The sequence below is a fragment of the Dipodomys spectabilis genome, unplaced genomic scaffold (assembly GCF_019054845.1).
Source record: "Dipodomys spectabilis isolate Male_0828 unplaced genomic scaffold, ASM1905484v1 ptg000175l, whole genome shotgun sequence".
Taxonomy (NCBI): domain Eukaryota; kingdom Metazoa; phylum Chordata; class Mammalia; order Rodentia; family Heteromyidae; genus Dipodomys; species Dipodomys spectabilis.
In genome coordinates, this window is record NW_024870852.1 from 20,257,386 (window position 1) to 20,272,785 (window position 15,400).

The 15,400-nt window shown below is 51.0% G+C and overlaps 2 protein-coding genes across 2 annotated transcripts; one reads left to right on the plus strand and one right to left on the minus strand.

Annotated features, from left to right (window-relative positions):
- The first annotated feature begins 591 nt into the window (after positions 1-591).
- Positions 592-4,579, plus strand: Ube2c (ubiquitin conjugating enzyme E2 C). The gene is made up of 6 exons (XM_042694558.1): positions 592-773; positions 1,048-1,075; positions 1,635-1,721; positions 3,641-3,845; positions 3,950-4,009; positions 4,332-4,579. Exons 1-6 carry the CDS (start codon positions 673-675, stop codon positions 4,388-4,390), a joined length of 540 nt encoding a protein of 179 aa, XP_042550492.1. The 5' UTR covers positions 592-672; the 3' UTR covers positions 4,391-4,579.
- A 5,366-nt stretch (positions 4,580-9,945) lies between these two features.
- Tnnc2 (troponin C2, fast skeletal type) lies at positions 9,946-13,226 on the minus strand. Its single transcript, XM_042694690.1, has 6 exons — positions 13,149-13,226; positions 11,171-11,222; positions 10,849-10,992; positions 10,642-10,756; positions 10,360-10,496; positions 9,946-10,029 (listed from the first exon to the last, which is right to left on the minus strand). Exons 1-6 carry the CDS (start codon positions 13,149-13,151, stop codon positions 9,998-10,000), a joined length of 483 nt encoding a protein of 160 aa, XP_042550624.1. The 5' UTR covers positions 13,152-13,226; the 3' UTR covers positions 9,946-9,997.
- Positions 13,227-15,400: the final 2,174 nt, after the last annotated feature.

Consider the following 15,400-nt stretch of genomic DNA (forward strand, 5'->3'; position numbering starts at 1 on the left):
CGAACTCAGATCTCAGCCTCCTGAGTAGCTATGATTACAGGTGTTAGCCACCCAGCGCCTGCCACTGTTATTACCCCATTTTACAGGTTAAAGCACTAGCTGACCTGATCAGTCATAAAGTAAACCGGTTGGAGAGGGATGATAGGGAGTCTACTGCTCTGATCATCACCCCCTACCTATCCAGATACTTGGGACCCCAACATAGATACCAGAGCCCTTGGAATATGGAGAGGAGCAAAGCTTCTGGTTTGGGACATTGGTGCTGCCAGATTAGGGAGGCTCCCTTTCCAGGAAGAAGGGATCTAGGCAGGGCGTGCCAGGAGCCTGAAGATAGCACGGCCTTGGGCCTTCAGGAGCACGTGGATGGTTTCTAGGCCCTTTAATGGTCGGCTTCTTCCAAAGGCCACCTATCCGCTGCACCTCGCTAGTTAATGGCAGCAGCTCTTTCCAATCGGGGGCCCGCAGTAGGCCCGCACCGCCCAATAGCGGCGCGCCGGTGGGTGGCCCGGCAGCTGCGCGGCAACGGGGCTCTCGCATTGGCTGGATCAAACCCAAGCGAGCCTGCGATTGGCTGACGCTGCCGGAGGGTTACGATTCAAACGCGGGCGGGCGGCCCGCAGCCCCGCAGTTTCCCCGGTGTGGACTTTCTGTCTCCTTGCCAGCGCCGCCCCGATGGCCTCCCAAAACCGCGACCCAGCCGCCGCCAGCGTCGCCGCCTCCCGCAAAGGAGCCGAGCCGAGCGGGGGCGCCGCCCGGGGCCCAGTGGGCAAGCGGTGAGTGGTGCGGACCGAGGGACGCTCCGGGAGCGCGGAAGGGTGGAGACGCCGCCGGGGTCCCCCCGGAAGACGCCGGAGGACACCGGGGAGCCGAGAAGGCGCCAGGAACTGGGGAGGGGGACAGTGCACTCGGGGTCTCCCGCACAGAAGAGGAGTGTGACCTTGGAAAAGGGAGCGCCTCCGCGACAGACCCTTAGGAGAGATTCGGGGGGACGGAGGTGCCCCACCTGACCACCACAGACTCCCAGGTGACCCTCAGTTCTCTTTGCAGGCTACAGCAGGAGCTGATGACCCTCATGGTGAGTGGCCCAGTTTTCTCAGATCTCAATTGATCCATCCTCCCACCTTCCACCCAATTATCAGCACCCTCCTTTCCCGCATCAGGCTCCCTGCTACACACAGGGGTGGGAACGTCAGTATAATTTACTCAATTCTGAGAAATCACTCCTCCTCCCACCCATGCCTAAACAGTCTCTACCCCCCAGTTCCTTCCATCCCCTCCCCCCATGAAACTCTTTCTAGAACGGTTCCCGGAAGTCATCCTAAGCCTGCCCTGCCCTGTCCACCCTGGCTTCCTAACCCCAAGTTTTACCCATGACCAATTCCTTGCTTTCTTGATGTTGAAATCTTTGCTTCCTAATTATCTTTTGCTGAATTATCCCTAAATTAAGTACAAATCCTTCAGTGCCATATGGTATAATTGAATTCCTGACACCTGATAAGATTATGGGTGCCCTGCTGCCTTCTGTGTCCCCACACAACCCCTTTCTCCTTCGTCTGGTGATGAGACTGTCCGTGGGTTGCTTTATTTGGGCTCAGGCTGTGATGACACCGGGGTTGTTGTCTTTCTTCCTCCAGATGTCTGGTGACAAAGGAATTTCTGCCTTCCCTGAATCAGACAACCTTTTCAAATGGGTAGGGACTATCCATGGAGCAGCTGGCACAGTAAGTGTAGGATGCGGTGGGAGAGTATCGCTGTGCGGAGTTTAGGGGGTGGAGGGATGAGATCCAAGTTGCCAGGTCTGGTTCATTTCACTGTTGGCTTCGTAAAACAATCCCAATGCCTGTTCACACCTTGCCTTGTCCTTTCCTTTTGCGCAATGAAAGGGTGGGTTTCAGGCTGAGTGTGTCAAGCCTATTATAATCCTAGCTATTCAAGACCCTGAGATTTGAGGATTGTAGCTCAAAGCCAGCCAGGACAACAAAGACTGGGAGACTCTTAGCTCCAATTAACCACCAAAGAGCTGGAAGTAGAGCTGTGGTTAGAGTGGTAGAGCACTAGCCTTGAGCAAAGAAGCTAAAGGACAGCACCCAGGCTGAGAGTTCAAGCCCCCTCCCCACCCCACCCCTACACACACACACACACACACACACACACACACACACACACACACACACACACACACACACACACACACACACGGACAGGGACACACCAAGGTAAGTTTAGTGAAGTGAAGAAAATAAGTAAGTTTTGGGCACAAAACAGCAGCTTCTCTCATTGCTGTAGGCCTGGTTTAAGTAACAAATCCAGACCTGTCGAATCTAATCTTTTACTTCCTATTGGTGCTTTGGCTCAAGTGGTAGAGCACTAGCCTTGAGAACAAAAGCTCAGGGACAATGCCCAGGCCCTGAGTTCAAGCCCACAACCAACAAAAACAAACAGCATAGCCTAGTAGCTCTCCAGGTACTAATTTATAGTCACTAGATCAAAGAGTTACTGATGTCTCTACCAGATAAGAGGGAAGCAGCTGGACTAGCTCAACAAACACCCAGTCCACTTTAATCTCAGACCAGCTCAAAAATTCCAACCACTGGTGGCTGCTCTTGCTTTTAATCCTAACCACACCGGAAGGAGCTGAGTTGGAGGATCAAGTTTGGAGACCAGGCCAGAAAGTCCAAAAGCTCTTATCTTCTATTAACTAGCAAAAATAAATAAATAAAAAGCTGGAACTGGAGGTGTAGCTTAGCCTCGAGCAAAAAGGTTAAGAACCAGTGACTCTTGCTAGTACTCCACACTTGTAATCCTAACTACTCTAGAGGCTGAGATCAGAGGATCACAGTTTTGGATTTGGTTGGTTGTGGGGCCTTAACTCTGGCCTGGCCCCTGTCCCTTAGCTCTTCAGCTCAATGCTAGCACTCTACACTTGAGCCACAGCGCCACTACCAGCTTTATTTGCTTACGTGTTGCTGAGGAATCAAACCCAGGGCCTCATGCATACAAGGCAAACACTCTACCACTGAGCCACCTTCCCAGCCCTTAGGATCACAGTTAAAAGCAAGCCCAGGCAGGAAAGTCTTGAGAATCTTTTTTTTTTTTTTTTTTTTTTTTTGGGGGGGGGGTCCGGTCATGGGGCCTGAACTCTGGGCCTGGGCGCTGTCCCTCAGCTCTTCAGCTCAAGGCTAGCACTCTACCACTTGAGTCACAGCGCCACTTCCGGCTTTTTTCTTTTTGCTTATGTGGTGCTGAGGAATCGAACCCAGGGCCTCACATATGCAAGGCAAGCGCTCTACCACTGAGCCACCTTCCCAGCCCCAGTCTTGAGAATCTTATCTCCAGTTACCCATCAGAAAGCCAGAAGTGGAGTCGTGGCTCAAAGTGGTAGAGCCCTTGTTCTGAGCAAAAAAGCCCAGGGACAGTAACCAAGCCCTATAAGAGAGAGAGAGAAACGTGAGTGACCCCAAGGCCCTGAATGCAAGCCCCAGTACTAGCACCAAAATAAATTCTATATAACATATGTTATATATTTTTATGGGGGGTGTGTGTGTCACCTGATATCATCTGTAAGCCCCACTTGTGGGGATTGGGTGGGGATATGGGGCTGAGGGGAGGGACTTACTTACTCCCCACCTCTAAATACCAGGTATATGAAGACCTGAGGTATAAGCTCTCCCTGGAGTTCCCTAGTGGCTACCCTTACAACGCACCCACGGTGAAATTCCTCACGCCTTGCTACCATCCCAACGTGGACACCCAGGGGAACATCTGCCTGGACATCCTCAAAGACAAGTGGTCAGCCCTGTATGACGTCAGGACCATCCTGCTGTCTATCCAGAGCCTACTAGGAGGTGACTTCGGAGCACACCCCATCTCTCACAGCATGGAGATTAGTCAGGAATCCGCTAGGTTAACCGTCTCCACCCCCTTGACTCTTCTGTCTTTCTGCCCACAGAGCCCAACATCGAAAGCCCTTTGAACACACATGCTGCCGAGCTCTGGAAAAACCCCACAGGTGGGTCCCTCTCCAGCTTAAGGTGATCCCTTCCTTTGAGCTAAGTGGGGAATGGCCACTTCTCTGCCTGCCATATTTTCTAAGTGGGCTTTGGGTAGAATGCATGCCCCCCCCCCAATTCACTGGAAGCAAGGCTGTAAGGATCCTGATTGCCTTGATAGCAAAGGAAAATCTGCTAGGCTGGGGAATCCACACAAACACACACACACACACACACACGCCCCTTCCCAACCTTGCACCCCTGTGTTCAGGAAGCCCTCTTGCCCACCTTCATGAACTCCTGACCCCATCACTCACCTGAGACCCCCCTGTTCTCTTCCAGCTTTTAAGAAGTACCTTCAAGAAACCTACTCAAAACAAGTCTCCAGCCAAGAGCCTTGACCTGAGCTGTCCAGCTTCTCCTGTGTTGTCTGTTTTTTCCTTAGTCTACCTGTCCTTTTCCTTGACTTCTGTACAGGACTCTGTTATCTTGAGCTGTGGTGTTGTTTTTGTTATGTTTTCTGTTTTTTAAATTAAGATTTAAGTCCTTGCAATGTATATTAAATAAATAACATTTGGGTTGTTTTTGTAAATGTTACTGCCTTGCAGTTATTCTCAGGTCAGAGGTGTTTGAGATAGAGGTCTGGCTTACCCTCTGGTTCTGTGTTGGTTTGTTCTGTTTTGTGGTACTTAGGATGGAACCCAGGGCATTGTGCTTCCTAGGCAAGTGCTTTGCCTCTTTGGTCTCTAAAGGAGTGGAAAAGCCCTGTTGACAGTGAGGCCGAGTGCTGGCTGATCATTCTTTATCAGTTTTCTTCACAATAATAATGCCTGTTTGGCTTGGGCACATAGGTCACTGGCATAACCCAAGCTTAGCTTATGTGGAGCCCTGGGTACAATCCCCAGCACCAAAAATAAAATAATGCCTATTCTACAGAGTTAGGACACACAGTAGGACTGTTAGTGAATGTTGGCATAACTGCAGCTATATTTCACCTGGGGGTGCACCAAACCTGAGGATGAGGAGGAGCGTGTATTACATGAGAGAGGGGATGGCTAGTCACTACTTTTCTGGCAGAAAGAAGGCCACCCTACAGCAGGCCCAGGCTGTAGAGGAAGCCCCTCTGTCAGAACTCTCAAGACTGGGCTCTGAGCCCATCCCTGCTGCCACAATGCTTCCTCCAGCTGCAGCCCCCATTGGGCCAGTTTTCCGCTGGCCTGCATGTTGGGGAGCCCCTGGAAAGAGCAGGATGAGGTGATGGGTCCTGCACGGCACCCAGGTGTGCTCCATCACCCGCCCATGTCTCCACCTTGGAACAACCTGGTCAGCTCTGCCAGCGGCTGACCTTGGAGAAGCAGGAGAGTGTCAAAAAGGTTCTCACAAGCCCCTTTCTATCGTGTTATCCCAATCCCTCTCCTTTCTCCTAAGCCACCCACAAAGCAATCACATGTGAAAAGGACTGGAAATGTCCAGTCTGGGATTGGAACATGGGTGTTTTTGTCTAAAGTGGGCTCTCAAGCAGGCGCTGGTAGTTCACACCTGTAATCCTAGCTACTCAGAAGGCTGAGATCTGAGGATTGGGGTTCCAAGCCAGCCCTAGCAGAACAGTCTGTGAGACTTTTTATCTCCAATTAACCTCCAGAAAACCAGAAGTGGCACCTTGGCTCAAAATGATAGAATGCTAACCTTGAGCAAAAGAGCTCAGGGACAGACAGCACCCAGGCCCTGAGTTCAAGCCCCATGACCCACCATAAACAAAATGGGCTCTCGGTTCTCTCTTGAGCATAGTCTAGTTCTCAATCTAATATGTATATGTAAGACCCACCTGAGAGCTGTTGCAATTTCTTTTCCTGTCTGTTTAAAGCAAGCAGAGCAAAGTTCATTCGAAAGTGAAAAAGCCACAAAACAGAGGAACCCAAAAGAAGAGTCCCAGGATGTCATTTCTGATGTGGGATGGAGGGCAGCATTGCCTTACTTGTCAGTTCCCAGGTGATGATGGTCTAGTTTATGTGTGAGCTAGGCCTCCTGATGGTTCATGTTGAAATCCAGCCCTGGGAGGCAGGGGCAATGTGGTCTGGTTCTTGCTACCACACTAGATACCACCTGGAACCTGATGGAAGGGCTAATATCAGGCTCCAAGAATTTCACTTAGAGAATGCCCTAAAAGTAGAGCTCAGAACCTGGTGCTAAATTGCTTCTAAATGTGGTGTATCTTTCATAGTGCTGGGGTCTGAACTAAGGCAGGTACTGATATGGCCCATGTGTACCTATTTTTGACTGCCCTAGGAAGCCTCAGTGTATGGTCTTATTGCTGCTATTATGTGGTACAGATATTGAACCCAATGGTTTAGGAAAATGCACTTAAATTAGATCCAGCCCTTCTGTTTTTGTTTTTGTTGTTTTTTTTTTTTTTGAGACAGGCTCTCTAACTTTGCCTGGCCTGCCCTCAAACTCATGGTCCTCCTGACTCTGCCTTCCACGTACCTGGGATTATGGGCTTAAACCACTATACTCCCTGACGTGTGGTCCTTCATCCATAGTGTTGGGTCCCTAGTCACCTGGCTATCTTGTCAGTCACAAGGACTGATTAAAAATCAGAGTGTTTCTGGAATTAAGAGTATAAAACTGTTTTACTAGTAGAGTGACTAAAAGAGACAAAGAGTCAGTTTAGGATGCTGCTAGAGACAGCTATGGCAGGAAGAGAGAGAAAGAGAGCTAGCTTTCCATTCATGTCTTGGCATCTTGGTTCCATGAACCAAATCCCTTTGTGATTTAGGCCTATTTGGTTCAGGTTTCTGACACTTGTAACAAAAGAACTGTGATCATTGGTCTCATTCACACAATTGAATGCCAGGAGGGAGACATAAGAAATTTCTTGGGTAGCAACCACATCAGGGTGTGGAGCAAGAAGGAGAAATACAGGCTGATCACAGTCAGGTATCAGTTAGTTCTCCAATGGCTTCACTGGCCATATGGAAATGTTTAGCAGAGCCCAGCATTGTAGTACCAACCTGGGCTACAGAGCCAGACAAAAAAAGGCAAAGAAAGAAAGAAAGAAAAGAAAGAAAGAAAGGAAGGAAGGAAGAAAGAAAGGAAAAGGAAGGAAGGAGGAAGGAAGGGAAAACTGAATCATTTACATTGCTACTACATGCCAGTGTGACCACAGTACTGGCCATTAATTTTAATATTATATTTAAATTATTATAAAATGATAATTACTGTTTGAGCCAGTACTGGGGAATGAGAGGATGGGGCTGATATCGAGGCTTGAACTCAGGGCCTGGTTGCTGTCCCTTAGCTTTATTTCACTCAAAGTTGGCACTCTACCACTTGAGCCACAGCTCCACTTCCAGCTTTCTTGTGGTTTACTGGAAGTAACTCTCAGACTTTCCTGCCTGGGATGGCTTCAAAGTACAAGCCTCAGATTTCAGCCTCTTGAGTAGCTAGGATTACAGATGTACACCCCTGGCTCCCCACTGAGCCAGCATTTAAAAAAAAATGAGGTTGACTATTTTGCCATTTGTACTGATTGTTTCTTTTTCTGCTACAAATTTTCTGTTTGTGTTCTTTCCTGATTTTTTTACTATAGGCAATTTTGCTCTTTGAAAATTCTCAAGTATATATTAAACAGTTGTGAATAGGGGCAAGGGGGAGAAAGAAAGAAAAAGAGCCAGGCAAGTAATGGGGTCCTGAGTTAGGATGGGAAGTTGGCAAGGAGAGATGGGATAAAATGGTAATTAGAAAGTAGCAGGGGGAGCCGGGTGCTGGTGGCTCACGCCTATAATCCTAGCTATTCAGGAGGCTAAGATCTGAGGATCATATCATGGTTCAAAGCCAGCCCAGGCAGGAAAGTCCATGAGACGAAAGTCTGTGAGACTTTTTTTTTTTTTTTGAGTCCGGTCATGGGGCCTGAACTCTGGGCCTGGGCGCTGTCCCTCAGCTCTTCACCTCAAGACTAGCGCTCTACCACTTGAGCCACAGTGCCACTTCTGGCTTTTTTTTTTTTTCTGCTTATGTGGTGCTGAGGAATCGAACCCAGGGCCTCAGGCATGCAAGGCAAGCGCTTTACCACTGAGACACCTTCCCAGCCTGAGACTTTTTTGTTGTTGTTGGTGGTGGTGGTGGTGATGGGGCTTGAACTCTGGGCTTAGGCGTTGTCTCCGCGCTCTTCAGCTCAACGCAAGTGCTCTACTGCTTGAGTCACAGCACCACTTCCGGGCTTCTGGTGGTTTATTGGAAATAAGAGTCTCACGGACTTTTCAGCCCGGGCTGACTTTGAATCACGATCCTCAAATCTCAGCCTCCTGAGTAGCTAAGATTATAGGCATGAGCCACTGACACCCGGTGTCTGGGAGACTTTTATCTCCAATTAACCTCTCAAAGGCCAGAAGTGGAACTGTGGCCTGAAAGAAAAGGATATAGGCCAGTGGTAGAGTATATACCTATTCTGTGTGAGGCCCTAGGTTTGATCCCCGCTAGCATTTTAGTAAACATCTGTACTGTACAATTTGCACACACAAACTCATTCTTCAAACTCTGTAAGTGCTATCATTTCTCTCCCCTCCCCTTCCCCCCCTGATCATGGGGCCTGAACTGGGCCTGGGCACTATCCCTCAATTCTTCAGCTCAAGGCTAGAGCTCTACCACCACTTGAGCCACAGCGCCACATATGGCTTTTTTTTTCTGCTTATGTGGTGCTGAGGAATTGAACTCAGGGCCTCATGCATGCAAGGCAAGTACTCTACCACTGAGCCACCTTCCCAGCTTCTATAAGTGCTATCATTATCCTCAATTTACAGATGAGAAAACTGAGACACAGAATGGTTGAATTTGTGTCACAGGCAGTGAGGATTCAGACTCAGGCAGCCTGACTATGCCTATAGATGGTGGTGTGACACCCGCCCCCACGTCCCCAGCCCCCCACCCCGGCCCCCACGATTGCCTTATATAGGGGGATGTGGGAGCTTGAACCCTGCAGCAGCAGGGCTGTCTGAGCCAGCCCTTGCGGATTAAAGAATTTACCAGGCCTAGAAGAAGGGAAAGAGGCTATTCTAGGGAGAGGAAAAAGCATGTGCAAAAACTTAAGGGCCCCGGGCACCAGTGGCTCATGCTTGTAATCCTAGCTACTCAGGGAGCTGAGACTGAGGATCTCCGTTCAAAGCTAGTCTGGGCAGGAAAGTCTGTGAGAGTCTTAGCTCCAATTAACCTTCAGAAAACTGGAAGTGGCGCTTTGGCTCAAGTGGTAGAGCAATCTCCTTGAGCTGAAAAGCAGAGACTGCACACAAGCCCAGAGCTCAAGTCCCACGACTGACAAAACAACAACAAAAACAAAAACCTAAGGGCTTGTAAAAGCTGACAACGTCCTTATCAGGAATGGGCTGTGGGAAGAAGGGGAGAGGAGTGGAAGGAAATGGGCTTTGGGATATTCTAGAGGCGAGGAAGAGCCTGAAGGGAGAGCCAGTAGAGCAGTGGCCAGATCAGATTTCAGATTTCATTTTAGTGAGATCATGCTATTTGGCCCTGGGCAGCACAGGGAGGGGGCTGGGGGCCAGGAGGGCAGGCGAGGCAGCAACCTAGGGTGGAGTTGATGAGCTCAGAACCAGCTGGAGCTCCCTCGTCCCACCCGCAGCCCCAGGCAGCCTCGTGGGGGAGGGGGGGGCTGGAACCGTCGGCTCATTAGAACTCAACTGGAAGCCCCTGCCTGCAGCCTCCCTCCTCCAGCGCCAGGCGCAATCGCCCGGCATCGTCCACACTGCCCCTACCCAGTGCCAGCTCCAAGTAGCCGGCCACGAACCTGCAGAGCGAATCGGCTCCCGGCCTGGCTGCCTTCTGCACCCCGCTACTCCGGACCACCGCGCCCCAGACCCGCCCACGGGAAGTCCTCACGTCACTCAGGCCACGAGCTTGGCAAGGTTGGCTTTTATTCCTTTCAAACCCAGGGCCTCCCCCTTGGGGCGGGGCCCCACGTGGCTGCCCACGCCCTCAGGACCTTGCTCAGCCTGTTTCTTTTACTGCACGCCCTCCATCATCTTCAGGAACTCTGCAGGGAAGGAGAGGGAAGGAGTTAGGGGTGCTCGGGACGCCAAGACTCCGAGACACCCCTCCCCCGTCCTTCCCCTCCCCCCCCCCCCCCCCAGCCAGGGCTCCCGGCATGCAAAGGGGCAGCTGGTTAAATGAGTGCACCAGGCCGCCAGAGCTGAGAAAGCTTGATCTGGCCCCGCCCAACCAGCTCCTCCCACAAAGCCCTAGGCACGGCGAGGCCCCGCCCTCCAGGGCATGGCCCCGCCCATTCAGCGCCAGCCCAGGGCACGGCCCCGCCCCGCCCAGTCAGACCCCGCCCCCAGGCCGCGGCTCCGCCCCCAGCGCTCACCGTCAAAGTCAATGCGGCCATCGTTGTTCTTGTCTCCGTCTTTCATCAGGGATTCGATCTCCTCGTCCGTCACGTGCTCCCCGGACGCCCTGAAAATCTCAGCCAGCTCCTCAGCGTCGATGTAGCCATCTGCGTTCCTTTGGGTCCGAGGGACGGAGCAGAGCAGAGCAGGGCGGCCAGTTGAGTGGCCTCCCCCCACGCCCCCTCTCGAACCCCCAAATCCCGGGAACCTCTCTCCACCCTGTAGTCTGGGTCCATCTGCCCGCCCCCCGCCCGGGCTACCTGTCGAAGATGCGGAAGCACTCGGCCAGCTCCTCCTCGCTCTTTCCCTTCGCATCCTCTTTCATCTGCCGCACCATCATGACCAAGAACTCCTCGAAGTCGATGGTGCCGCTGCCTGGCGGAGGGGGGGGGGGGGGACGGTGATCCGAGCGGCCCCCCATGCCGGGCCCACCCACCACCCGCTGCCCTGGCGTGCCGCCCGCTCACCATCTTCGTCCACCTCCTCAATGATGGCGTCCAGCTCTTCCTTGGTGGGGGTCTGCCCCAGCATTCTCATCACAGTGCCCAACTCTTTGACGCTGATGTCCCCACCACCATCAGCATCAAACATGTCAAAGGCCGCCTTGAACTCTGCCAGGAGGGAGAGACGGGGAGAGGGAGAGACGGGGAGAGCTGAGGAGAGGCCCACTGGACTCCCAGGTCAGCCAAGTTTCTACCCTCTCTGTCCTGCTCAGGTACTAGAAGGTTCCCCAGGACCTTTCTACCGATTCCCAGCCCCTAAGGTCCCATCCCACCCTTGCTTTCTTACCAGCGATCATCTCCTCACTGAGGTAGGACCGGGCCTCGGCCTGCTGGTCCGTCTGCAGAAGATAGAGTCAGAGAGTAGAAAGGACAGCCCTAGCACAGATTCTCGTGTCCACTCTTCTCGTCCATCCCACCTCTCCAGGAGGAGCCTCTGGGTCCTTCTGAAGAACAACCCTATACTTGGCACACCATCAAAATGTGCCAACCCCAGGCCGAGGACAAGAGAGGAGACAAATCATGCCCAGGGTCATGCCCATGCCATGTCAGGAATGCCCCCCAGTGACCTTGGGCAAGTCACTTAGCCTGGTTTCATTCTTCAGGGAAAAGATGGAATCAGGGATGTAACATATCAGCACCATTGCAATGTGATTTCCCAATTTTCCTTACTTCTTTTTGTTTGGGTGTTTTGTTTCATTTGTTTTTGTGCTTGCACTGGGGTTTAAAACTGCATGCTCTTTTTTAGCTTTTTCACTCAAAGTTGGCTCTGTACCACTTGAGCCATACCTCCGCTAATGGATTTTTTTTGTGCCAGCCCTTGGGCTTGAACTCAGGACCCAGGCATTGTCCCTGAGCTTTTGTGCTGAAGGTGAGTGTTCTACCACTTGAGCCACAGCTCCACTTACTGAATTTTGGTGGTCAATTGCAGATAAGAGTCTCACAGATTTACCTGCCCACACTAGCTTCCAACTAGAATCATCAGGGCTAGGAAAGTGGCTCTTTGGTAGAGTGCTGGCCTTGCATGCCTGAGGCCCTGGGTTCGATTCCTCAGCACCACATAAGCAGAAAAAGCCAGAAGTGTCGCTGTGGCTCAAGTGGTAGAGTGCTTGCCTTGAGCTGAAGAGCTGAGGGACCGCGCCCAGGCCCAGAGTTCAGGCCTCACAACCAGCAAAAAAAAAAAAAAAAAACCCTAGAATCATCAGATCTCAGCTTGCTGAGTTTCATTACACATATGAGTCACTGGGTGCTTGACCTTTCTCTAGGTGCCTGTTACCATAATAATTGCTTTATAAATGTTTCATTTCAAGTAAATAGTAATGCAGTAAAGTTATTGAGCACCCACTAAATGTCAGGCCATAGAACAGACCTTGAGAACACTAAGAAGAGCTGGAGCTGGACACCTTGTCTCCTCCCCCCACTTGCGAGAATTTGCTGAGATGGGGATTTTAAGCTCTTTCTTCTTCCCATTCAGTCACTAAATCCTTCTCATGCTAGGCAGAATATCATGGGACCTTGGTGTGAAAAATAAGATTTCTATGGGGGTTTCCAGGTCACTTTCCAGGTCAGGGGCCTAAAACTGAGGCTAGTGATGAGGAAGGAGTGAGATGTCCAAGGAGTTCTTGAGCCAGCTGGCCCTGGCTCTCATCCTTCTTCCCTCCCCCTTCCCATGCCCAGTGCCAGGAGGGCAGGCTATTTTTAGTAGGGCATGGGCAAGAACAGCTGGCCTCCTGGGTCTAGTTACTCCTTGAAATGAAGTGGGGAAATGGGTATGACATCCCCGAATGAGGCCTCTTCTGAGGCAGCTGGGGTCTAACTCTCTGCTACCACTGTTCCTTCCGTCATCATCAAGACTCCTGGATTCCTGAAGCTGAGCTGACTCCCGTGTGCCAGGGTGCTTGGCTTCTGTCCATTGACAGGAGGTTTAGCTGGACATAAAAAGTGCACTGCTTGCTGAGTGACTCTATCCAGCTCTTTCAGCCTTCATCTCTACGATGAAGGAGACAAGCTCAGGACCCACACACACACCACAGCTCTGAATGGCATTGCTTCAAGGCGCAGAAGGTAGCCATGATCAACCCTTGAAACATTCCAGCTCTCCCAGTCCAAGAGAAGTCATAACCAGCCTTTCCCCATTTCTCCAGGAGATCTAAGTTTCAGGAACCCTCATGTTCAAACTCCAAATATCTAAGAGACCTAGATCTGTCCTGAAAGAGGCCCAGAAATGTTCCTACAAGTCCAGGACTAACGTCCTTTTGTGTCCTTACCATGGTTGCTGGTCACGGGGTCTCCTCTGCTGTAGATCAGCTTCTCCGCACTCCACCACCCCAAAGATGCCCTGGCCCACTCCAGCCCCAGAGATTTGTAGGGGCATCCTCTCCTCCCACCTCCCTACTCCCCAGGGCTGGATACCCTAACCAATCAGATCCCGGGGTCAGCAAGCCCCGCCCCTCCCGGGGTCCTAGCCCATTACCTAATTTAGCCAAGGGCCCTTGCAGAGAAATTCAAGCCTCTGAGCAGGTGGCTGGCCTTGACGACCTAGATTCTTATGAGCAGGGACTGCCCTGCTCTACCTCCTTGGAGAATCTCCCCTACCCCGCCTTGGAAAGCACACTTGCTCCAAAGATGGGTCAGAACAGTGACAAGTGAGGTAGTATAATAGAATGAGAAGTGCACAGGGCTCAGAGTTCAAAATTCAATGATGGAGTCCTGCCTCTGTGAGCTGTGTGACTGTAGACAGGTGAATCAGCTCTGAGCCTCCATTTTTCATCTGTGAAGTGAAAATGGTCATAACCTCCCCTACAAAGAGACCACAGCAAGTGGGAACCCAGGTGTAAGTCACCTAGCCTGTGCCAGGTGGATTAGCTGGTACATAGTAAGTGGAGTGTCTTGTCTTTGAACACAGTAAGGGACAGGAGACAGAGGTGGCAGCGAACTTTATAATACGCATGCTATGCAGTATGCTAATCACATGACCTCATGTAGGACACAACCGATGAGTGGCAACTGTTATTATCCCCATGTGGCTGCATAGCTTGGTAAATCATAAAATCTATAGGAATGCTGGTGGTTCTAGTCAGTTTTCTTTTTCTTTCTTTCTTTTGTCAGTCATGGGGCTTGAACTCTGGGCCTGGGTGCTGTCCCTCAGCTCTTCAGCTCAAGGCGAGCGCTCTACCACTTGAGCTACAGCGCCACTTCCTAGTCAGTTAGTTTTCAATCTTGTTACATCACCCACGTTGGCCTTGAACTTCCTTTTTTCGGTGCAGGTACTGGAGTTGAACTTAAGGCCTCGGTTCTCACGGCTTTTTCACCTCAAGACTATTTGAGTCACACTTCCACTTCTGAGTTTTTGCTTGTTACTTGGAGATAAGAGTCTCTCAAAGCCAGGTGCTGGTGGCTCACACATGTAATCCCACCTATTCAGTAGGCTGAGAGCTGAGGATTGTGGTTCAAAACCAGCCCAGGCAAGAAAGTCCATGATACTCTCATCTCAACCACCAGGAAACTAGAAGTGGGGCTGTGGCTCAAATGGTAGAGTGCTCACCATTAGCTGAAGAGCTCAGGGACAGCACCCAGACCCAGAGTTCAAGCCCATGACTGACCAAATTGGTCTGGGCTGGCTTTCTTGATCCTCTGATCTCAGCCTCCTGAGTTGCTAGGATTACAGGCATGAGCCACCAGCTGGCCTTGAACTTCTTGGTTCCATCAATCTTCCTGCCTCAATCTCCTAAGTATCTGGGACTACAGACACATATGAACAATCATTGGTTGATTCTTATTAATCTCCGCTGAGAAGAAGTCAAGATAGACAGTCCTCACAGGAGCTATCAGAAGACATGTTCAGAAAGATGAAGAGTAGGATGATCAGGTGTCAGTGGCTCATACTGTAATCCTAATTACTTGGAAGGCTGAGAGCAGGATTGTAGTTCAAGTACATTCCAGGCAAAAAAGTTCATGATGCTGCATGATGAAAAGAGTCAGCAAAATAGGGGCTGGAAGTGTGGTTCAAATGGTAGAGTGCCAGAAGCAAGCATGAGGCCCTGAATTTAAACCTCAGTACCACAGAGTCGGGGGGGTGCATTTGGAGGAGAAATAAGTATTGCAACAAAGATTCTTCTCTCAAGTTACCCGGCCCCAGAGAAAGGGATTCAGTTGGAGTGGGGGTGTCGGGGAAGGTTCTTTAAGTAGTAAAGGAATAACTGGCCCCTTCCTAGAAATCCAGCAGTTCTGAGCTGGTCCTCTGAAGAGCAAAGGCAAAGAACAGATCTAGTCCAAAGACAGTAGCACATCCTGAGAATCCATCATGTCTAGGCTGGGCAGCAGGAAGGAGGCAAGGCTATGGACAGTGGCTAAGTCAACAGAAAGAGTACAGGGTCTGAGGCCAGGGAAGGCGGGGGGGGGGGGGGGGGGTTGCTGAACATGAAGGAGGGTAGATGGACAGTGACAACTGGGCTGTTCTCTTCCCTATATATAGACATTCCCAAGGAAAGCTCAATGGAGCCAGGCCAGGCTAAATAAG